The sequence below is a fragment of the Podarcis bocagei genome, assembly GCF_964188305.1.
Source record: "Podarcis bocagei genome assembly, chromosome: 2".
In the NCBI taxonomy this organism is placed as follows: Eukaryota; Metazoa; Chordata; class Lepidosauria; order Squamata; family Lacertidae; genus Podarcis; species Podarcis bocagei.
Genome location: NC_138126.1, coordinates 956321 through 979841, shown reverse-complemented (window position 1 = coordinate 979841; position 23521 = coordinate 956321). Strand labels below are relative to the sequence as shown.

Below are 23521 nucleotides of genomic sequence, written 5' to 3'. Positions count from 1 at the left end.
TGAAAATATTCTCAATCATCACACACTCAGTTTCATCAGCAGGGAAGCCAAGATGCATCCTAGCAGGACTTTTGGGTTTGGGCTAGGCTATAATTGGTGGTATTCAGGACAATCCAAAGTATGGAGATGAGTCCTAGTGAATGCAGATGATCTGGGAAAGCCAACACCCTCAGCAGGGAGGCTGGGTGATGGGGAGGTCAGGGGTGCTGGAAGGGGAGGGGTCTCTGTTGAGGCTCCTCCCCTTCCTTTAACCCTTCCATGGACTCCCTCTCTCCGTTTCCCCAGCCAAAAGGGACCCAGCCAGGCGCCCCACAACCCCAGGGATTCCTGGGGACAAACTGCTAAAATCAGCAATGCTACACTGGGTCAGAAATATAGGTCATGATTAGAGCTGGGCGATAAATTGGTATATTGCCCAAGACTGGCTTGAAGTTTACATCGTGATAACTGTTTCCTAATACTGAGCTGGCAATATATTACGAATCACAATGTCTGCAAGGACTAGGCAACACCTGCTTTTCAACATTGCGATAACTTACCAGCTAAACGCTGTAATGTTAGTAGCAGCTAAACCTCACAATATCACCTGCTAAACGTTGTCATGTTATCAGCAGATAAAGATTGTAATGTTATCATTACCAAACCTCACAATATCACTTGTGGTTTATCACCAGCTAAACCTCCAATATCACCTGCTAAATATTGCCATGTTATCAGCAGATAAACATTTAAATCAGCCACAAGGCCTGAAATAGGGGTGGAACTGTGCAGAGGAGAGCAGCACAATGTCCTTGCAATTGCTACTACTTAGGGGTCTAAAACGGATAAATGACAATATTATCAATCATCATCTCAGCGGGACTTTTGGGTTTGGGCTTGGCTAGCAAATGGTGGTATTCAGGACAATCCTGTATGGCAATGATGATCTGGGACTGCCAGCAGGGAGACTGGGGAATAAGATGTGATGGAAGGGGAGGGGTCTCTGTCGAGGCTCCTCCCCCTTCCATTAACCCTTCCCTGGACTCCCTCTCTCCCTTTCCCCAGCCAGGCGCCCCACGACCCCAGGGATTTCTGCCAGGGGGAAGCCGGGAGAATGGGGGGCCTCAGCCCCACCCCCAGCCCTGCTTGGGGTCCTCCTTCCCCTTCCCGCCAGGGCAGCTGAGCCTCTCTCGGCCCCCCAGGAAGGAGGAAGGGGAGTCTGGCGGGGCTGCTGCTGCTGCTGCCCAGGAGACCTTGCAGGTCTTGGGTCCCCCCTTCCCCCCCCTGGGTCGGGGCCTGGATCGGGGCCCCTGTCGACGGGCCCCAGGGAGGGCGCTCTCCTTGCGGGGGGGGGTCTCTTCCTCCTCCTCCTCCCCCCTTGTCCCCCCCTCTATTCCCCCCCCTTCTCTCCCCCCCCTTTACCTCTTGGTCCTCCGCCTCCCTGGCTCCGGATTAGTCCGCTCTCCTTCTCTGCAAGAGAAAGGGCGGCGGGGGGGGGGGCGGGGGGGCTCTTCAGCGACGCCCCTCCTCCTCCTCCTCCTTTCCCTCTCTGGCCACTTCCGGCGCCTTTCCCGACGCCACTTCCGGCGCCTTTCCCGACGCGCGTGTCCCTAGAGCCACGTCTGCAAGAGCAGCCCCCCCTCCCTGTGTCCGGAGGGGAAGGCGAGGGGGCGGCGCTGCCTCTGGCCTCCTGCTCTGGGGGCTCCATGGGGACCCGGCCCCCGCCCCCCCCAACTGGGCCAGTGGAGGCCGGGGGGGGGAGGGTCTCCTTCTGGGCCTCCTTCTGCAGGCCAAGCCCTCAGCCGGGGTCCTTCTGCAGGCAGAGCAAGGGCTTCGCCCCCGGACAGCCCAGCCCAGCTTCAAACACCAGCCCCTCCCCCCCCTGGATGGAGAGGTGTCCTTGAGTGTGGCCTTGTCACTCCCATGCAAGACCACAACAGTCCTGGGAGAGGAAGGGGGGGAGCATTTCTGCAGGCTGATGTCCATCCATCCATCCAGCTGCCCAGGCCCCAGCCCCTCCCCCCCCTAAGAGGGAAGGGTCCCAGTCTGGAAATCCCCCCTTCCTGCTGGAGATGAGGCAGGGAGGGATTCCCTTGCTCTGGAATTCCCTTGCCAGCAGGGAGACTTCAAAAGCCCCCCCCCCATGCCTCCCCCTTCCCTCATTTAGGAGGGAGACTTCTCATCTTGTGGTTGGGTCATTTCAAATCCAGTTTTTCTCTCTCTTAATACTGTTGTTGGTTTCCTTGTTTGAATTATTCTGTTCACTAGTGATATTTCACACAGCGTTTGTGAATGCAAAGCAATTGTGGCTCTTATAATCCCTGCAGGGTATTAAGTGTTGTTCTAACCTCCCTATTGCAGGTGGAAAGAGGTATGTGGGGCCTGCTTATAATATCTTAGGGTGGCAGGATTAAGATTTGGGACTGGGACTTTCCGATTCAGAGCCCCTCTTCGCATGAGATTTCTTCCAACTATTGGAGGAAAGTATGTCTGAGGTTTATGACAGAAATAAATTATTACGGGTGAATTTAATGGAGTAGGATCACTGGACTATGACTAAACACTAAGGGAAAGTGTCTCAGAAGAAGGCAAAATACCAAATACTTTGTTGATATGGTTACAACAATGGATCTACTAGATCAGGGGTCAGCAGACTTTTTCAGCAGGAGGCCGGTCCACTGTCCCTCAGACCTTGTTGGGGGCCGGACTATATTTCGGGGGGAAATGAGCGATTTTGGCCTGTCCGCAAAGAGGCCTGAAGATGTTTGGCTTTACCTGTCCCAGTTGTCGTCCCAATAGCCCCAGTTGGGCTTCTCCAGCCAGGTGCCAGGGCAGGGCAGGAGGCTGTGTTGGCCGGAGAAGACAGAAGCAGCAGCCCCGGCGGAGCCGCGGACGGAGGCAGGGGAACGGAGGCGTTGCTGGAGCTTTTACCCACCAACTGCTACTGCTTCCCAACCCGCAAGTGGCAGTTGCGGCCGCTGCAACAAACCGCCTGAACGCCATGGGAGGAATGAAGGAGGGAGGGGGTGACGAAGAAAGCGCATGAGGAAGCGGCACAGAGTAGGGGCACAGAAAAGGAAGGGCGGACTGAGGGAGGGAGGAGGAGCAAGAGGAAAACGCAGCAGCAGCCGGCAGCCAGCGTCACACCCCCATCCCAGCGCCACCCTGCTGAGGCAGGCAGGCGGGTGAGCCGACTCCCCCCGTTGATGGCACCCGGTGTGGGACAAGATTGCTCGTCCCTGAGGAGAAAAGCGCCGCCGTGTGAGGGAGAGGGAAAGAACGTGCATTCTGGCAATCCATGCGACGATTCCCGGACCGTCCGCAGGCCAGATCATAGAATCATAGAATCATAGAATCATAGAGTTGGAAGAGACCACAAGGGCCATCAAGTCCAACCCCCTGCCAAGCAGGAAACACCATCAGAGCACTCCTGACAGATGGTTGTCAAGCCTCTGCTTAAAGACCTCCAAAGTAGGAGACTCCACCACACTCCTTGGCAGCAAATTCCACTGTCGAACAGCTCTCACTGTCAGGAAGTTCTTCCTAATGTTTAGGTGGAATCTTCTTTCTTGTAGTTTGGATCCATTGCTCCGTGTCCGCTTCTCTGGAGCAGCAGAAAACAACCTTTCTCCCTCCTCTATGTGACATCCTTTTGTATATTTGAACATGGCTATCATATCACCCCTTAACCTCCTCTTCTCCAGGCTAAACATGCCCAGCTCCCTTAGCCGGTCCTCATAAGGCATCGTTTCCAGGCCTTTGACCATTTTGGTTGCCCTCCTCTGGACACGTTCCAGTTTGTCAGTGTCCTTCTTGAACTGTGGTGCCCAGAACTGGACACAGTACTCCAGGTGAGGCCTGACCAGAGCAGAATACAGTGGCACTATTACTTCCCTTGATCTAGATGCTATACTCCTATTGATGCAGCCCAGAATTGCATTGGCTTTTTTAGCTGCCGCGTCACACTGTTGGCTCATGTCAAGTTTGTGGTCAACCAAGACTCCTAGATCCTTTTCACATGTACTGCTCTCAAGCCAGGTGTCACCCATCTTGTATTTGTGCCTCTCATTTTTTTTGCCCAAGTGCAATACTTTACATTTCTCCCTGTTAAAATTCATCTTGTTTGTTTTTGCCCAGTTCTCTAATTTGTCAAGGTCGTTTTGAAGTGTGATCCTGTCCTCTGGGGTGTTAGCCACCCCTCCCAGTTTGGTGTCATCTGCAAATTTGATCAGGATGCCCTTGAGTCCATCATCCAAGTCGTTGATAAAGATGTTGAATAAGACCGGGCCCAAGACAGAACCCTGTGGCACCCCACTAGTCACTCTTCTCCAGGATGAAGAGGAACCATTGATGAGCACCCTTTGGGTTCGGTCAGTCAGCCAGTTACAAATCCACTGAGTGGTAGCATAGTCAAGACCGCATTTTACCAGCTTCTTTACAAGAATATCATGGGGCACCTTGTCAAATGCCTTGCTGAAATCAAGGTAGGCTATATCCACTGCGTTCCCTTCATCTACCAGGCTTGTAATTCTGGCAAAAAACGAGATCAGGTTAGTCTGACATGACTTATTTTTCAGAAATCCATGCTGACTATTGGTGATCACAGCATTCCTTTCTAGGTGCTCACAAACTGTTTGCTTAATGATCTGCTCCAGAATCTTCCCTGCTATTGATGTCAGACTGACTGGGCGGTAATTATTTGGGTCCTCTCTTTTCCCCTTTTTGAAAATAGGGACAACATTTGCCCTCCTCCAGTCTGCCGGGACTTCGCCTGTTCTCCAGGAATTCTCAAAGATGACTGCCAGTGGTTCTGAGATCACATCTGCCAGTTCTTTTAATACTCTTGGATGCAGTTCATCTGGCCCTGGAGACTTGAATACATCTAAACTAGCCAAATATTCTTGTACTATCTCCTTAGTTATTCTGGGCTGTGTTTCCTTTGCTGAATCATTTGCTCCAAATTCTTCAGGTCGGGCATTGTTTTCTTTATCGGAGAAGACTGAGGCAAAGAAGGCATTGAGGAGTTCAGCCCTTTCTGTGTCCCCTGTTTGCATTTCACCATCTTCTCCTCTGAGTGACCCCCACTGTTTCTTTGTTCTTCCTTTTGCTACGAACATACCCATAAAAGCCTTTTTTGTTGCTTTTAACCTCTCTAGCAAGCCTGAGTTCATTCTGTGCTTTAGCTTTTCTGACTTTGTGTCTACACGTGCTGGCTATTTGTTTGAATTCCTCTTTGGTGGTTTCCCCCCTTTTCCATTTTTTGTACACATCCTTTTTTAATCTTAACTCAGTTAAAAGTTCTTTAGATAGCCACGCTGGCTTCTTTAGGCACCTTCCATGTTTCCGTCTCATTGGTATTGCCTGACGTTGTGCTTTGACTATCTCCCTCTTAACAAACTCCCAGCCATCATGAACTCCCTTTCTAGAATTGCCTTTCTAGATCTAGAATTGCCTTTCTAGATCTAGAAGGCAATTGCGCCTGATCCGGCCCACAGGCCTTAGTTTGCCAACCCAGATGCTTGGAGATTCAGACACCCATTAGAACAAGAGTAAACATGTTCTTCTGATTCAAAGGATTCTGCGGGAAGAAGAAACATGATGTGGATATTGAAGGAACTGCCTACAGGATTAAAGACTGTAGAGATCCAGCCAAGAACTATATCAGATCAAAACTGAAAATGGATGATAATGAGGGGTGAAAATAGTTCATTGTATAGATGGAGACTAAATAAGGGTTTATTTGAAAAACACTGAATTAAAACATATTCCAATTACGTTAGAGTATCAAAAAATGTTAAAAACATTTGGAAATATAGGGGAGGATGAAACTTTCACTTTTACGAAGGATTTCAACCATAAAGAGAAATGTTTTACCTAAGATACTGTTTTTATTCTAAATGATACCAATAATAAATAATACAAGCTTCTTTAACGAATGGCAAAGAGATATTTCATGATTACTCTGGCAGGGGGAAAACACCAAGAATAAACTATAAAATTTCGATAGATACTAAAAATAGAGGTGGCTTCGCACTGCTAGATTTTCTACTACGAGGCAGCCTCTTCGTGTTGGTTAAAAGAATGGATATCGTTGGACAACACACTATTGCTGGATTCTCAGTGGAATCTCGGTTGTAGAACGCTTCAGAAGTTGAACGTTTGGGGCTTTCAAACGCCAAGAACCCAGAGGTGAATGCTTCCATTTTTGAACGCAATTTGTAAATAAAATTATATACAGTGGTGCCTCAGGTTAAGTACTTAATTCGTTCCGGAGGTCCGTTCTTAACCTGAAGCACCACTTTAGCTAATGGGGCCTCCTCCTGCTGCTCCGCCGCTGGAGCACGGTTTCTGTTCTCATCCTGAAGCAAAGTTCTTAACCTGAAGCACTATTTCTGGGTTAGCAGAGTCTGTAACCTGAAGCGTATGTAACCCGAGGTACCACTGTATTAATAAAATTATCTATATATAAAGCAATTGAAACACTTCCCACACTGTTGGGTTGAAATAAGCGAGAGACAAATGGCAAGCTGTCATACGGGAGGCATCTCTCGAGCAAGTCTCAGAGGGTCCCTTTTATTGAATATTACAGCATTACATATGTGCTTGTTGCCGATTGGTTAACATGAATACAATGCAAGGGTTGAAGATAGGTATTAATCATCAATAGATTAAAGGGTGGGAAAGGGAACACAGAATTGGACAGGCGTGAAACCTCCTTATTAAACTATTAACTAGTGATTGAGTATCAAGACTTAAACTATTACTAATGATTGATTTTGCATGACATGAAAGAACATAACAATCGCGTTCCGTAGATGTGGTCAACAATGCGTCAAGAACAGGTCAGGGTACTGAACTCAATGTGAACTGATCAGAACATTCCCAGACCCATGCGTAGAGGCAAAAACATCCCAGCATCCATCCCAGCACCACACTCCTTCCATTCAAACCATTTAAGATTTTTCAGTTTGTGGATTGTAGGGTTTCAACTCTTAAAGCTTTTCCTCCTTGCGAGCCCATTGATGGTTTCTAAGAACATCAGGACTGAACCTCTATGTACGCTCCATATACGTAAGTGGTTTTCCCTTTTTGAGTTCGCTGATGTTTGCTAAGGTTTCCACTTCTATTGACGCTCTTTCCACACTCCATACATTTATTTGCTTGTCCCCGAGTGAGTCTGTTGATGTCGTCTAAGTTTCCTGTGTGTGAAATTAGGTTTCCACTCTGAAACTCTTTCAACTCTCCATACATTTAAATGGTTTCTCCCGTGTGAGTCCGTTGATGTCTTCTAACATTTCCAACATTGGTGAAGCCCTTTCCACACTCCTTACATTTAAATGGTTTCTCCCCTGTGTGAGTCCATTGATGTTTTCTAAGTGTTCCACTGCGATTGAAGCTCTTGCCGCGCTCGGTGCATTTAAATGGTTTCTCCCCAGTGTGAGTTTGATAATGGGTTCTCAGCTCTCTCCTCTCAATGAAACTCTTTCCACATTCCATGCATTTAAATGGTTTTTCACCTGAGTGAGTCCGTTGATGGATTCTAAATGTTCCACTAGAAGTGAAGCTCTTTCCACACTCCATACATTCAAATGGTTTCTCCCCTGTGTGAGTTTGATGATGGATACTAAGTGCTGTACCATCAATAAAGCTCTTTCCACATTCCATGCATTTAAATGGTTTTTCCCCTGTGTGAGTCTGTTGATGTTTTCTTAGTGTTTCACTGTGTCTGAATCTCTTTCCACAATCCATACATTTATATGGTTTCTCCCCTGTGTGAGTTTGATGATGGATACTAAGTGCTGTACCATCAATAAAGCTCTTTCCACATTCCATGCATTTAAATGGTTTCTCCCCTGTGTGAGTCCATTGATGTTTTCTTAGTGTTTCACTGTGACTGAATCTCTTTCCACAATCCATACATTTATATGGTGTTTCCCCTGTGTGAGTTCGATGATGGATTCTAAGTTTTCTACTCTCAGTGAAGCTCTTATCACACAGCATACATTTAAATGGTTTCTCCCCAGTGTGAGTTTGACAATGGGTTCTCAGGTCTCTCCTCTCAATAAAACTCTTTCCACATTCCATGCATTTAAATGGTTTTTCCCCTGAGTGAGTCCATTGATGTCTTCTTACTGCTCCACTAGAAGTGAAGCCCTTTCCACACTCTTTACATTTAAATGGTTTCTCCCCTGTGTGAGTCCGTTGATGGATTCTAAGTGTTCCACTAGAAGTGAATCTCTTTCCACAATCCATACATTCAAATGATTTTTCCCCTGTGTGAGTTTGATTATGGATATTAAGTTCTTTACCATCAATAAAGCTATTTCCACATTCCATGCATTTAAATGGTTTCTCCCCTGTGTGAGTCCGTTTATGTTTTCTCAGTGTTTCACTGTGACTGAATCTCTTTCCACAATCCATACATTTATATGGTTTTTCCCCTGTGTGAGTTCGATGATGGATTCTAAGTTTTCTACTCTCAGTGAAGCTCTTATCACACAGCATACATTCAAATGGTTTTTCCCCAGTGTGAGTTTTATGATGAATATTCAGTCCTCTATTTGTACTGAAACTCTTTCCACACTCCAAACATTCAAATGGTTTCTCCCCTGTGTGAATCCGTTGATGGATTCTAAGGTATCCACTATGACTGAAGCTCTTTCCACATTCCATGCATTTGAATGGTTTCTCGCCCGTGTGTGTCTGTTGATGTTTTCTAAATGTTCCACTATCGGTGAAGCTCTTTCCACACTCCATACATTTATATGGTTTTTCTCCTGTGTGGATTCGTTGATGGTTTTTAAGGTGTCCAATCTGACTGAAGCTCTTTCCACACTCCTTACATTTATATGGTTTCTCCCCCGTGTGCGTGTGTTTATGTATACGAAGGTTTGAACTCCAACCAAAGCTTTTTCCACACTCCATGCATTTAAATGGTTTCTCTCCTGTGTGAGTCCGTTGATGTTTTCCAAGTGTTCCACTGGGAGTGAAACTCTTCCCACATTCCATACTTTCAAATTGTTTCTCCTCTCTCTTTTCACATTCCATGAATTTATATGGTTTCTTTGTTATTCCCATTGGACATGGCCCTCCAGAATTTTGACTGCCTTCTCCATTGTCTTCTTTCAACAGGGAGGAGCAGGGGGAAGGAAACCTAGGAAGAGAACAAAGGAATATTACACACATCAATTAGCACCTGCTCTTATTTTGACGTCTCGTACATTCTTTCGTCCTCCATATGTTCCAAATGTTTAGGAAAGACAGATGAAATAATGTTAAATAATGGTAATGCATCACCAGCCTTTCCTAACCCTTAATTAAGCATTAATGAAGCAGCATTATCTTAGAATACGGTTGAACTGTGGGGTTTACGTTTTATAAAAAGTGGTTTCTCACAGGAAAGGGAGCTGCTCTATGTTCCATGAACCTGGCCAATATTCATCAGGGTCCAAAGATCATCATGAAGTTCTTCATCCTCTGCAGTATTATCCTCCGCCCCCCCCTTGGGCCACATTTCATCCCCTTCGACCTCTAGATCTTTATTCATCACCTGCACAGTCCCTTTGGCCTCAGGAGGTCCATACTGACCATTTTGGGAGACCCATACGTAAGTCTAGTGACAAGGCTTGGTGCTTGTGGTCGGTTGAAGGAGTGCTCAGTTGGAGAATGTTCTTGGGGTTGGACCTCCATCTCTCAGCCTTGCATTCTTGAATGGAGAGAGCTGGAGATGCAGAAGGAAAGCAGCTGGAGCCGGACTGCTGGGAAGGCCAGATTGAGACACCCACCCCTATTATGATTTATAATAATTATATGCTGCCAGGTCTCGCATCCGCCTCCTGACACTGGCCTATCTTAGCGGACATTCCCTGTCCAGGCCTCTCTCACTGTTCTTCCTCCTTTGCCCTGGGTAGCCAAGGGCTTCTAGATATTGTAGCTTTGAGAATATTTCTTGGAGTTTTATGAAGAAGAATTTACAGGGGATGGGGGTAGGTCAAGGGTTTGAAAATGGTATAGGTGCAATTTATTCAGAACAAAAGGCAAAATTAATTGTGAACAATGTAGTGACAGAAGAGTTTAAGATTGAGAAAGGGACACGGCAAGGCTGCCCAATTTCTCCATTGCTCTTTATATCGGTCCTTGAGGTTTTGTTAAACATGATAAGAAAGGTCCAAGAGGTTAAAGGTATACAAGTGGGAGCTAAACAGTACAAACTTAAAGCATTTGCTGATGATTTAGTATTGACCTTACAGGAGCCAGAATCTAGTACTAAAAGTGTATTGGAACTGATTCAAGAATTTGGACAGGTAGCAGGTTTTAAGCTGAATAAGACAAAAACCAAGCTTTTAGAGAAAAACTTAACTGTGAATGAGAGAGAGAAGTTTCAGGAGGAGACAGGACTAACACTGGTTAAGAAAGTGAAATATTTAGGGGTTAACATGACTGCCAAAAATGTGAATTTATTTAAGGATAATTATTAAAAATGTTGGATTGAAGTGAAAAAGGATTTAGAAATATGGACAAATTTGAAGTTATCATTGTTAGGCCGAATTTCTGTGATAAAAATGAATGTGCTGCCAAGGATGTTGTTTTTGTTTCAAACATTACAAAATTTGGATAAGATGGATTGTTTCAAGAAGTAGCAGAAAGATATTTCCAGATTTGTTTGGCAGGGCAAGAAGCCTCGAATAAAATTTAAGATATTAACTGATGCTAAAGAAAGAGGTGGATTTGCCCTGCCAGACCTTAAACTTTATTATGAATCAGCTGCTTTTTGCTGGCTGAGAGAATGGCTGCTTCTTGAAAACACTGACGTGTTGGATCTAGGTTTCAATAATGCATTTGGTTGGCATGCATATTTGTGGTACGATAAGGTAAAAGTACATAAAGCGTTTAAAAATCATATTGTTAGAAAAGCATTGTTTAATGTTTGGACAAGATATAATTATTCGCTAGAAAAGAAAACCCCAAGATGGTTGTCACCAATGGAAGCGAAGGCACAGCAAAAACTCAATATGGAGGCCAAATGGCCGAAATATTGGGAAATTCTGGAACAAGATGGAGACAGAATAAAATTGCAGAGCTTTGAAAAATTGAAAAATAAAGTGCGAGATTGGCTCCATTATTATCAAATAATGGAGGCATACAATTTGGACAAAAAAGTTGGTTTCCAGGTGGAAAAATCAAAATTGGAAACAGAATTGTTAGATCCAAAAATTAAGAAGTTGTCAAGAATGTATAACTTGCTGTTGAAATGGAACACTAAGGATGAAACGGTGAAATCAGCTATGATTAAATGGGCACAAGATGTTGGACATAACATAATGATGGCTGACTGGGAACAGTTATGGACCACAGGTATGAAATTCACGGCATGTAATGCCCTAAGAGAAAATTTAATGAAAATGATTTATAGGTGGTACATGACACCACTCAAGCTTGCAAAAATTTATCATTTGCCCAACAATAAAGTTGGAAATGTAATGAGACTGAAGGTACATTCTTTCACCTTTGGTGGACGTGCCCAAGGATTAAGACATTCTGGGAGATAATTTATAATGAAATGAAAAAGGTATTCAAATATACCTTCCTGAAGAAACCAGAGGCCTTTCTCCTGGGCACGGTCGGCCAATTGGTGCCAAAGAAGGATAGAACATTTTTTATGTATGCAACAACAGCAGCAAGAATACTTATCGCGAAATATTGGAAGACACAAGATTTACCCACCTGGGAAGGATGGCAGATGAAGTTGATGGGACTATATGGAACTGGCGGAAATGACTGGCAGAATCCAAGACCAGGGAGAAGAGTCGGTGGAAGAAGATTGGAAAAAGTTTAAAGATTATTTACAGAAATACTGTAAAATTAATGAATGTTAGAAAAATGTTGGAATGAAGTTATATGTGCTGGTCCCGGGGGTAAGGTACCGTGAGTGTAACAGAGTCCACACGAAGAGGGGCGAGGTCCGATGCAGAGAGCCGGGCGGGGAACATGAACTCTCGAACAGAAGGCTGAGCAGGTAACAGGAACACCGGATGGTCGGGAACAGGAGGCCGAGCAGGGAACAGGAGTACTGGATAGTCAGGAACAGGAAGCCGAGCAGGGAACAGGAGTACCGGATAGTCAGGAACAGGAGGCCGAGCAGGGATCAAGAACACAGGAAGGTCCGAAGCCAACAACGACGTTGCTCCCGCAACCTGGGGCCGGGTTGACTGGGCTTTTATCCTCCTCTAAGGCCAGGGGCGGTCCCGGCCCCCAGGAGCCCCGCCTCCTCTGGCCTTAAGGCGAGCACTCCTCCTGGGGGCAACCAGTTCCCTTCGCCTCTCTGCCCTAAGCCTCTGCAGATCAGGAGAGGCCGAAGGGTTACTGGGCCCTGGAGGAGGCTCACCTGTGGCCACTGAGTCATCAAGCCCCTCTGGGGCCAGAAGGGCTTCACCTGGGGCCAGCTCCTGATGCACTGCCACAGGTGCAGGCTCTTCAGCATCTAGGCCTTGCCCCAGTTCAGCCGGCCCTGGAGGCGGGGACTCCTGTGCAGGCTGGGATTCCTCTGTTTCATCCTCCGAATCGGAATCCCAGGCCATCACACCATCCCCCCTCCCAGGCCCCCCCCTCAACCGAGGGTCCGGACCCGGCTTGCCGGGGTACGTCGCATGGAACTCTCGGAGGCAGGCAGGTGCGTGGACGTTGGCCGCTGGTTCCCAGGAACGGTCCTCCGGTCCGTACCCCTTCCAGTCAATGAGATACTGCAGCTTTCCCCTGCGGTATCGGGAGTCCAGGATGCGTTCCACCTCGTACTCAGGCTCTCCCCGAACCAACACTGGCTGCGGTTGGGGACGGTTCGGGTGGAACTCGTCGGGTGGGGCCACCGGACTCAAAAGGGACCTGTGGAAGACCGGGTGAACCTTCAGGGTTGCGGGTAACCGGAGACGGAATGCCACAGGAGAGACTTGGTCTACGATAGGGAACGGGCCGGTGAAGCGGGCGTCCAACTTCCGCGAAGGTCGAGAGGGGTGGAGGTGGCGAGTGGAGAGCCAAACCAGGTCACCGACGCGAAGTTCCGGCCCCACCTGGCGGTGGCGGTCGGCCTGGGCTTTGTATGCTTCCTTGGCCTGGTGCAGTTGCTCCACCAAAAGCTGTTGCTGGGACTGGAGCTCTTGAAGCCACTCCGTCACCGCCGGGACCGCGGATGCCGGCAGCACCTCTGGAAACAGCCGTGGATGATAACCATAACTGGCCTGGAATGGGGTCTGCTGGGTGGACGCGTTCACCGCGTTGTTATAGGCGAACTCCGCCAATGCCAGGTGGTCGACCCAGTCATCCTGCTGGTAGCTGCAGTAACACCGGAGGTACTGCTCCAGCACCGCGTTCGCCCGTTCCGTCTGGCCATCGGTCTGTGGGTGGTAGGCTGACGAGAGGCAGACCTCTGTCCCGAGGGTCTGGTGTAATGCTCGCCAGAACCGGGATGTGAACTGAACGCCCTGGTCGGACACCACGCGCTCAGGTAGTCCATGCAGGCGGAAGACATGCTGAAGGTACAGCTGAGCAGTTTCCTTGGCTGTGGGTACAGATGGACAGGGAGCGCAGTGCACCATCTTGGTGAAATGGTCGGAGAAAACCAGAAGGCAGGTACAGCCACGAGACGAGGGTAAGTCCACTACAAAGTCCAACGAAACCGTGTGCCAAGGGCGCGGTGGAACTGGCAATGGCTGAAGTAGGCCGGGGGGTCGCCCGGTAGGTCCCTTGGCGCGCCGGCAGACATCACAACCAGCAACGTAGCGAGCCACGTCAGCCTTCAGGCGGGGCCACCAAAACTCACGACTGACCAGATGGGTGGTCGTCTGTCAATCGCTTCCACCTGGACCGGTACTGGCTTGTTCCAAAGTGGCACCTGATGATGGGCGGCAAAAGCAGCGTCCATATAGGAGCGGGTTGCCCCTGAATCTACCAAAGCATGGGTGTGGATCCAGGGCCCACCTGGAGGGTATAAACGTACCGAAACCATAAGATGTTGCAAGTCCATTGGTGCAGGCCCATTCTGCGCGGTTTGGGACCCCCGGTAGCTAGGGCCATCAGCTACCGGGGTTGGCGGTTTCCCTGCGGCTGGCGTTTCTCAGGGCAAGACCGAGCGAAGTGTCCACTTCCGCCACAGTAGAGACAGAGATTTCCCTCCCGACGCCGCGCCTTCTCTGCGGGGGAAAGGCGTGGCCGCACTGCCCCGAGCTGCATAGGCTCCTCCGTTAAATCAGTTGTGACCGTGGGGCTGCCGGAAAAAGCTGGTGCCGTGAACTGGAAGTGTCGGCGACCCCGGGCCTGACAACGATCCTCCAACCAGTCGTCTATTTGTAGACTCCGTTGAATGAGAGTGTCTAGCGTGGTGGGGCGTTCCATTGTGGCCAACTGGTCCAGTACCTCGTCCGAAAGCCCTTCGAGATACTGGTCCCGCAGTGCCGAATCATTCCAGGTCAAGTCCTGTGCCAACAGCCGAAACTCCGTGGTGTATGCGGCCACCGTGGACTTGTCCTGTTTCAAACGCCGAATCGCCCGGTTGGCTTGACTCCCTTTCTGGGGGTTGCCGAACGCGGCCTCCAAACGATTGCAAAACCCCGTATAGTCTGCCAGCAAGGGGGAGTCTTGCCTGAGTAGCGGCAACGCCCACTTGGCCGCCTGGTCCTTTAACAAACTAATCAAAAAGTGCACCTTGGTGCGGTCGTCAGGAAAGTTCCGGGCTCGCCCCTGAATATACAGCTTGGCCTGGGCCAGGAACATGGGAAAGCTGGCCGGGGCTCCATCAAATTTCTCAGGCAAAGCCACTGGGTACTTGCCCGGAGCCGGGGCGTCGGCCCCAGGAGCCGGTAGGGCTTCCAAGCGTTGCTGAAGTGCCACAACCGCGTCACTGAGCTGCTGCACGGTGTGAGTCAAGGCCTGGTTCTCCTGGGCCAAAGTCACCAGTGCAGCCGCCTGGTCAGCCATGGCCTCTGGCTCTTCCCGAACGCACCCCTACGAAGGGGGAGTGCGGGTGTGGCGGGAGCAAACTGTGCTGGTCCCGGGGGTAAGGTACCGTGAGTGTAGCAGAGTCCACACGAAGAGGGGCGAGGTCCGATGCAGAGAGCCGGGCGGGGAACAGGAACGCTGGAACAGAAGGCTGAGCAGGTAACAGGAACACCGGATGGTCGGGAACGGGAGGCCGAGCAGGGAACAGGAGTACCGGATAGTCAGGAACAGGAGGCCGAGCAGGGATCAAGAACACAGGAAGGTCCGAAGCCAACAACGACGTTGCTCCCGCAACCTGGGGCCGGGTTGACTGGGCTTTTATCCTCCTCTAAGGCCAGGGGCGGTCCCGGCCCCCAGGAGCCCCGCCTCCTCTGGCCTTAAGGCGAGCACTCCTCCTGGGGGCAACCAGTTCCCTTCGCCTCTCTGCCCTAAGCCTCTGCAGATCAGGAGAGGCCGAAGGGTTACTGGGCCCTGGAGGAGGCTCACCTGTGGCCACTGAGTCATCAAGCCCCTCTGGGGCCAGAAGGGCTTCACCTGGGGCCAGCTCCTGATGCACTGCCACAGGTGCAGGCTCTTCAGCATCTAGGCCTTGCCCCAGTTCAGCCGGCCCTGGAGGCGGGGACTCCTGTGCAGGCTGGGATTCCTCTGTTTCATCCTCCGAATCGGAATCCCAGGCCATCACATTATATGGCTTTAGTAGAAATGTTATAAGGAATTAAGTATAAATAGATTAATAGAATATTAAAGGAAAAAATAAGGTTAGAATGTGTTAAGATAATGATAGGATAGAAAACAGAGGAAGATGGAAAGGAATTGCTGAAACAATTAACAGAAGTGGAATACAAAAAGGGAGGTGTGAGGAGGTCGTGGAAATAAGTGAATGAAAGATGGGATAATGAAATTGTTTGATTTATTAGATTGTTTTTGTTTTGTTTTGCTAGTTTAATGTGTCAATGTTATGTAGTGTTTTTGTATTGTATTGTTTTTGTAGTGTTTAAATTGTTGGAAAAGTAATAAATATTATTATTGGGTGGCCAAGGGCTTCTGGATATTCTAGCTCTGCTCCAACTGGGAATTATTTATTAAATTGTTATACCTCTCTTCATATGAAGATCACAAGATAAAAATATGTGTGACACTGAGAAAGATGAGTATTAAAGGTGAATAACACTGATTGTGGGAAAGAATAGAAAGAAGATGGAACCAGTGGTGTGTCCACCTGAATGTAATACAACAACAACAACAATGTGTAAAGAAGAAACCAATTTTCAAATCAGTTTCATATTCCCTGGCTGTATTTCTCAGCCACGATTGTGACTCAGAATCTTAGCCACACTTTTTTCTAGAATATCAACTGGACATAGGAGCCAGACAGCCCTGGGATTTCATCCAGACATTCCTTTAGTGTGGGCAGCAGCAGCAGCGGACAAAGGAAGGAAGCAACTTTGGGGAAAATAATTTCCTTCAGAAGGTCTTCCCCAGCGGCCAGCAGGGTTGATAAACTGCTCAGTGGGGACACCTTGGATTTATAGTGTTAGGGTCTGGATACCAATCACAATCCCTTGGAAATGTCTCAAGAACCCTTAAGATCCAGTTCCACCAACTCCCAAGTAACACTGAGCCCTAGAGGAACCTTCTATGCTGAGTTGAGGCATCTCTGGCCCTCCAGATGTGGTTGGACTCAAAGGACCACCTGCCCAAGCAAGGATGGCCCATGGCCAGGGAGGATGGGAGTCTTATCTGGGGGGACACACTTTCTCCATCTTCCCCCTCCTCTGAAAACGCTTTCATTTCTCCTTTCTCCATGATCTCCAACATCTTCCTGATACAGTCCAACCAACTGCTCACATTCCCAAATCATCCGGCACCACTGACTTCCCAAGGCGGCTGCATTGTGTCTGGGACACTGGCAATGGGACAGCACCTTCCACTGGATGAGAGGATAGAGGGTTAAATCAGGGCTGGCCAAATGGGACTCCGCTCCGTCCCCTCCTTGCCCCTCCCTGCATCTCCTGCCTGAGGGGGCTGCCTCAGTTTCCCTAGTGGGGGAGCAGGCCCCGAGAACAGCCTTCTCTCTTCCCCCAAAATACAGGAAACACGACAAAGAAGGCGTAGGAGTGTCACCATGGAACATAACAACAACAACAACAACAATAATTTATTATTTGTACCCCGCCCATCTGGCTGGGTTTCCCCAGCCACTCTGGGCGGCTTCCACAGAAACCAAAAAACACTAAAATATCATACATTAAAAGCTTCCCTGAATAGGGACGCCTTAAGATGTCTTCTGAATGTCAGGTAGTTGTCCATCACCTTGACATCCGATGGGAGGGCTTTCCACAGGGCGGGTGCCACGACCGAAAAGGCCCTCTGCCCCGTAGCTTTGCTTCTCTCAATGAGGGAACCGCCAGAAGGCCCTCGGTGCTGGACCTCAATGTCCGGGCTGAACGATGGGGGTGGAGACACTCCTTCAGATATACTGGACCGAGGCCGTTTAGGGCTTTAAAGGTCAGCACCAACACTTTGAATTGTGCTCGGAAACGTCCTGGGAGCCAATGTAGGTCTTTCAAGACCGGTGTTATGTGGTCTCGGCAGCCGCCCCCAGTCACCAGTCTAGCTGCCGCATTCTGGATTAGCTGTAGTTTCTGAGTCACCTTCAAAGGTAGCCCCACGTAGAGCGCATTGCAGTAATCCAAGCGGGAGATAACTAGAGCATGCACCACTCTGGTGAGACAGTCTGCAGGCAGATAGGGTCTTAGCCTGCGTACCAGATGGAGCTGGTAAACAGCTGCCCTGGACACAGATTTGACCTGTGCCTCCATGGACAGCTGTGAGTCCAAAATGACTCCCAGGCTGCGCACCTGGTCCTTCAGGGGCACAGTTACCCCATTCAGGACCAGGGAATCCTCCACACCTGCCCACCTCCTGTCCCCCCAAAACAGTACTTCTGTCCTGTCAGGATTCAACTTCAAACAACAACAACAACAACAACAACAACAACAACAACAACTGGTTGTTAGTCCCTTTGGGCTGCCCTGGGCAAGAGAAAGAGACTAATAGATTAAATAAACAAAGAACAATAACTGAAACTGCAGTACAGTGGTACCTCGGGTTAAGAACTCAATTCGTTCCGGTGGTTAAGAAAGTGTTCTTAACATAATGGGGCCTCCTGCTGCTGCCGCGCCGCTGGACCACAATTTCTGTTCTCATCCTGGGTTAGCGGAGTCTGTAACCTGAAGCGTATTTAACCTGAGGTACCACTGTAATAATAATAATAAGGCAGCCTCTTGAGGGGGGAGCACGGGAACCCACCCATTTCCATAGCAATCTTCCCCATCCCTTAAATCCCACAGAGTTAAGAGATCTGATATAGTGGGAATACTGGAAACCAGGTGAGAAGGAGTTGGGCGCAGGTGTCTCTGGGGGGGGGGGGGGAGCCCTTTAGATGCTTCTGCACAGAAACCCAGGCATGTGGGAGAGACTGGAGTTGCCCAGAGAGAAGCCTCAAGGGGGGGGGGAATAATAAAGGGGGCTTCCTCCCTTTCCTCTCCCCCCCCCATGCGTGGACTCGCTCTAACAGCCCCCAGCGCCCCCTGCAGCTCCTGATCTGGGACTTGAGGCAGGGCAAGGACTGAGCTTCAGGGGAGGAGAGGTGGCTGGATCGGGGCTCCTGCTCAGGGATCTCTCCCTGGTCTACGCGGAGTCATGGCAGATTCCTGGGCAGGAGGGAGAAGTCAAGGCAGGCGCCCCCCCCCCAGCCCCTCTCTCTTTCTCCAAGATGGCTTTGATCCCTCCCCCAGGGATGCTTCCCTTCCTCCCTCCACCCCCCCCAGGGTCCCCTTTCCCCAGAGGCCCCCCTGGCCGGCTCAGCCTTCCTGCCAAATCTCTCCCCATCCCAGGAGGGAGACGGGGGTCTCCATCCAGGCCTCTCTCGCCCCCATTAACGCTTCTCCCCCCAAAGGGGACCCACCAAGCCAGGATGGCGGCGCCCCAGAGATACCTGCCAGGGGGAAGCCAGAACTGGGGCCTGGGTTCAAGTCCCAGCCCGGGGGGGGGGCTCCCTTTTCCTTCCCGGGAGGCGGCAGAGCATCTCCTCTCCCCCCTCCCCTGCTCGCTCTGCTATTCCCATTTCCTTCCCCGCAAGACTAAGGGCTGGGGGTCTCCAAGGAGGCGCCCCCTCGGGGGGAGGGGCTCCTTTCTCCTAAACCAGCCCCTCCCCCGCTCGCCGGATCCCCAGAAGGGGGGGAGGGGGAGGAATCCCCCACTTTCCTTTCATCCCCCCCAAATCCTGCCCCCCCCTTCCCAGCTGCCCTGTTTGCAGATTCAGGGGGAGGAAAAGCGCTTCCTTCTCTCCCCCCCCCCCAATATATAGATATATTTCGCACCTCTTTCCCCTCCTCCGCAGAGCTGCTCCTCTTCCGGGAAGGTGGATCAGGCCCCTCCCCTCCCCCTTGCCCCCCCTCCCTGGAAGCGGAGTTCACTGACGGGGGGGGGAGGAATGAGTGGCCCCTCCCTCCCCGAAGACACCAATCCTCCTCCTCCCAAACCAGCTCCGTTTTCCTGATTCTCTCCTGAGAAAGTCCCGGGTTCGATCCCCGGAGGCGGCAGGGAAGGAGACCCCCCCCCACTGGGAAAAAGCCCTCCGGGGCAGGAAGGTGATATCCCCCCCCTTTTAATCCCTTGCCGGGGGGGTCCGGTCAGTCTCACCCCCATTTCCCGACGGGGGGGGAGGCAGGGCCGGGGCGCAGGGGGTCCCCGTTACAACAGCCCCGCAAAGTAGACCGGAGTTGCTGCGCCCTTTTGTGACTCGGAGCAGTAACTTAGGAGCGCTCTTCCGCCGCCCCTCCTCTCCAGATCCAGGGCTCCCCCTTCCTCTCCCCCTTGGAAGACAGAGCCAGAGCATCAGCCCCTCTCCTGGGAGTCTCTTCCCCTGCCAAAAAGCTCTTGCTGGCAAAGGTTTCGTCAGAATCGCCTTTCTTGCAGCTTGAGGCCCTGGGTTCGAGTCCTACCCTACAGCCTAGAATAATCTTTCTTTGTTGCTGCATCACCCTGCGGACTCAGGTTCAGCTAGTGGTCCACCAAGACCCCGGGATCCTTCTCACATGTACTGCTAGTCAGGCAGGTGTCCCCCATCCTCTATTTGTGCAGGTGGGTCTTCCTGCCTAAGTGCAGGACCTGACATTTGTCCCTGTTGAAGTTCATTCTGTTACTCATTCTGTTATGCAAGGACGTGACCCAGCGGAGCTGCTATTCCTGTTACAGGAAATCTCAGGGGAGCATCAATAGCGCAAGTTGCACTCCTCCCGAGTGGTGGATCTATGGCTGGGCAGGATCTGCCCCGCCTCAGACTGCAGGGGAGGCAGCTGGCAGGATGGACTGCTCCCCATTGCCCTCCTTCTCCCAAGGGAGGAGGGTCCTGGCTGGACATCTCCTCCCCCCTGACTTGGTCTGCTTCCCCAAGTGGTGGAATCCATGTGTCCCAGAAAAGAGGGTCTTCCTTGCAGGCTGAAGTGGTGCTGTCCAGATACAGGCTAAACCCCTGGGAGATGTGGAGGAGGCAGAGACTTTGGGCCTCTCCCTCTGGCACTGCCCACTCTCTGCTCTGCCACCTTCCCCCTTCATGCAAGATTCGCAGCTAGGAGGCCAGTCCTTCCTGTCTGGCCGGATTGGAAGGTGAGTGAAGGGAAGCCTTTGTTGGGAAACGCTCTGGCCTACCTGCAGCCCCCCTTCCGGATCTCCCTCCGAGCGAGCGTCCTCCGGTGAGCATAGCTCTGGAAAAGGCATCCCCTTCTCCAGCGACATAAACCATCTTGATTTGTGCACACTAGCCTTCTGGCTTAACACAGCAGAAGAAAGAAGCACCCTAGTTCTAAACTACTATTTATTTACATAACATTTACATACATATGCATAATGGCATCCATTCTCATCAGCTCCAACAACAAAACAGAACGACATAAAAGTGAAAGTAGTTTCACAGTCTCACACCGGAAGGGAGATAAGACAGTCTTCCTTTCTCACGCTCCACTCAGACAGGCGTGTGAAATATATAACAAACATAAAATCAGCACTGGGGAGCATGAAATCCTAACAGCCTTTGTTCTTTCTCTATACATGCACTACATTGTTTTATGATGTGGCAATCCTTCACTCAAGAAAAATAATTCCTAATGGAAAATAATTATTAATGGATGGTAATTAGTAATGGAAAGCTGGAAGTCAGCCCTTGTTGTTGTGGTTTAGTCGTTTAGTCGTGTCCGCCTCTTCGTGACCCCCTGGACCAGAGCACGCCAGGCACTCCCGTCTTCCACTGCCTCCCGCACTTTAGTCAAACTCATGCTGGTAGCTTCGAGAACATTGTCCAATTATGGTGCTGGAGTTTCCTCCAGCACCATAATTCAAAAGCATCAATTCTTCAGCAATCAGCCTTCTTTACAGTCCACCTCTCACTTCCATACATCACTACTGGGAAAGGGCAAAATGCCAATGAAAGATGGGAGAGTCGATTGCACAGCAAGAATCAAGTTATCGGAGTGGGGTTGGGGTGGGGAATACCGGAAATAATAGATTACAACAGGAAGGGAAATACCAACCTTAAAAGATATTCCACACAGAAAGTTACAAGATATAAACCCCTCTGGCAAATGGAAAGAGATGGAATAGCTAAATACGAAGTCGCTACATCAGTGGCTGCCAAGATAAAGTGGCTGCCAAGATTAATAAAAAATACATTGGGTATACAATATTTGGGACGTGGGTGGCGCTGTGGGTAAAAGCCTCAGCGCCTAGGGCTTGCCGATCGAAAGGTCGGCGGTTCGAATCCCCGCGGCGGGGTGCGCTCCCGTTGCTCGGTCCCAGCGCCTGCCAACCTAGCAGTTCGAAAGCACCTTCGAGTGCAAGTAGATAAATAGGGACCGCTTACTAGCAGGAAGGTAAATGGCGTTTCCGTGTGCGGCTCTGGCTCGCCAGAGCAGCAATGTCACGCTGGCCACGTGACCCGGAAGTGTCTCCGGACAGCGCTGGCCCCTGGCCTCTTAAGTGAGATGGGCGCACAACCCCAGAGTCTGTCAAGACTGGCCTGTACGGGCAGGGGTACCTTTACCTTTACCTATACAATATTCAATAATATACATATTCAATAATATTCAATAATAACATATGTACAATTCTATATACAGTGGTGCCTCGCAAGACGAAAAGAATCTGTTCTGTGATTCTCTCCGTCTTGCGGTTTTTTCGTCTTGCGAAGCAAGCCCATTGACGGCTTAGCGGATTAGCGCTATTAGCGACTTAGCAGCTTTTAGCGGCTTAGCGGATAAGCGGCTTAGCGGCTTAGAAAAGGGGGGGGAGGAAAAAAACCCCGCAGGAACTCGCAATACATTTTCGTCTTGCAAAGCAAGCCCATAGGAAATTCGTCTAGCGAGTTTTCCGTCTTGCGAGGCATTCGTCTTGCGGGGCACCACTGTACCTTAACGCTCCTCCCTCCACAAGGTTTATTTAACTTTAAACATTTTAATTGCCTCAAATTGTTCAAACCTACCCAAATAATTCAGTATCTTCTCAAACCAGTCCTCCTCTTTCTCACTGAGCTTAAGCCCTTTCAGTCTATGTATAAGATGAATGAATGAATAGACTTTATTTGTGTAGCCGACAGGCCATAGCATCAAAATGTACAAGATGCTTTTCGTCTTTTGGTGTCTTTGTTGTTCCATCAATGGGAGTTATGATGCTGTTCCTATAATGCTAATCCCACCAACCCTGCTCCCAAACTACCACCACAACTCCTAACACCAACATTTCCAACTCTCTCCACCAAGGCCCCAAAATCAGCTGGCTCTCAGCCCATCATCACTCACCCCAGCACTCCAGATTCTCCCCCTCCCTATCTAACATTATATTACATCTGCTATTATACTTGTGAGACATGACCTTCATTTCTTTAAAGACCTGTCTATACAACTTTATATACAAATACCAGAACTTCACATGCACTCCATGCATTTAAGACTGATTTCCCATTATCTGAGTTCATTGATGGGAAGGAAAGTGAACTCTGAGAGAAATACGTCAAGCACTCCATACATCTAAATGCTTTCTTCTCCCCTTTGAGAATCTGTAGAGGTTTCTTAAGCATCCCATTCTAACTGATGCACCGCTCTGGGACTTCCAGGTTGTCGCATCAGAGTTCAGTCGCCTGCCATGCACCCTCCGCAGCAGATCAGGTCCTGTGGTAAACTGGTCCCCAAACATTAGCCCCTCCCTCACCTGTCTTTGCTCTCCGGCCAGACCAGGTTTCTGGAGCAAGGCTGGATGTTACGGCAAAATCTGGGTGCGAGGCTGCTCTGCCACCCAGCTCGTCGGACTAAGTCCGCGGGTCCCTTCGGAGGAAAATGAGCTCAGCCGGAGACAGGAGCAAGCTGCAGAAGATCCAAGTTTATTGCGCAACAGGTTCAAGGCGAGATTGAACAGCGAGAAAGGGGTGACATGAACTTTTGAGATTTCCCTCCATGTCCCAGAATACAGTGCAAAATACATCCCAGTTACATCATGAATA

General features: G+C 49.8%; 1 protein-coding gene across 1 annotated transcript; it reads right to left on the bottom strand.

Annotated features, from left to right (window-relative positions):
* Nucleotides 1-6507: 6507 nt before the first annotated feature.
* LOC308580621 (uncharacterized protein) lies at nt 6508-19397 on the bottom strand. The gene is made up of 2 exons (XM_081182548.1): nt 19353-19397; nt 6508-9133 (listed from the first exon to the last, which is right to left on the bottom strand). Exon 2 carries the CDS (start codon nt 9055-9057, stop codon nt 7231-7233), a length of 1827 nt encoding a protein of 608 aa, XP_081038674.1. The 5' UTR covers nt 9058-9133; nt 19353-19397; the 3' UTR covers nt 6508-7230.
* Nucleotides 19398-23521: the final 4124 nt, after the last annotated feature.

Bases quoted from the DNA above. Each gene is read 5' to 3' on its own strand.
- LOC308580621 (XM_081182548.1), bottom strand. From the start codon at position 9,057: ATGGGAATAACAAAGAAACCATATAAATTCATGGAATGTGAAAAGAGA.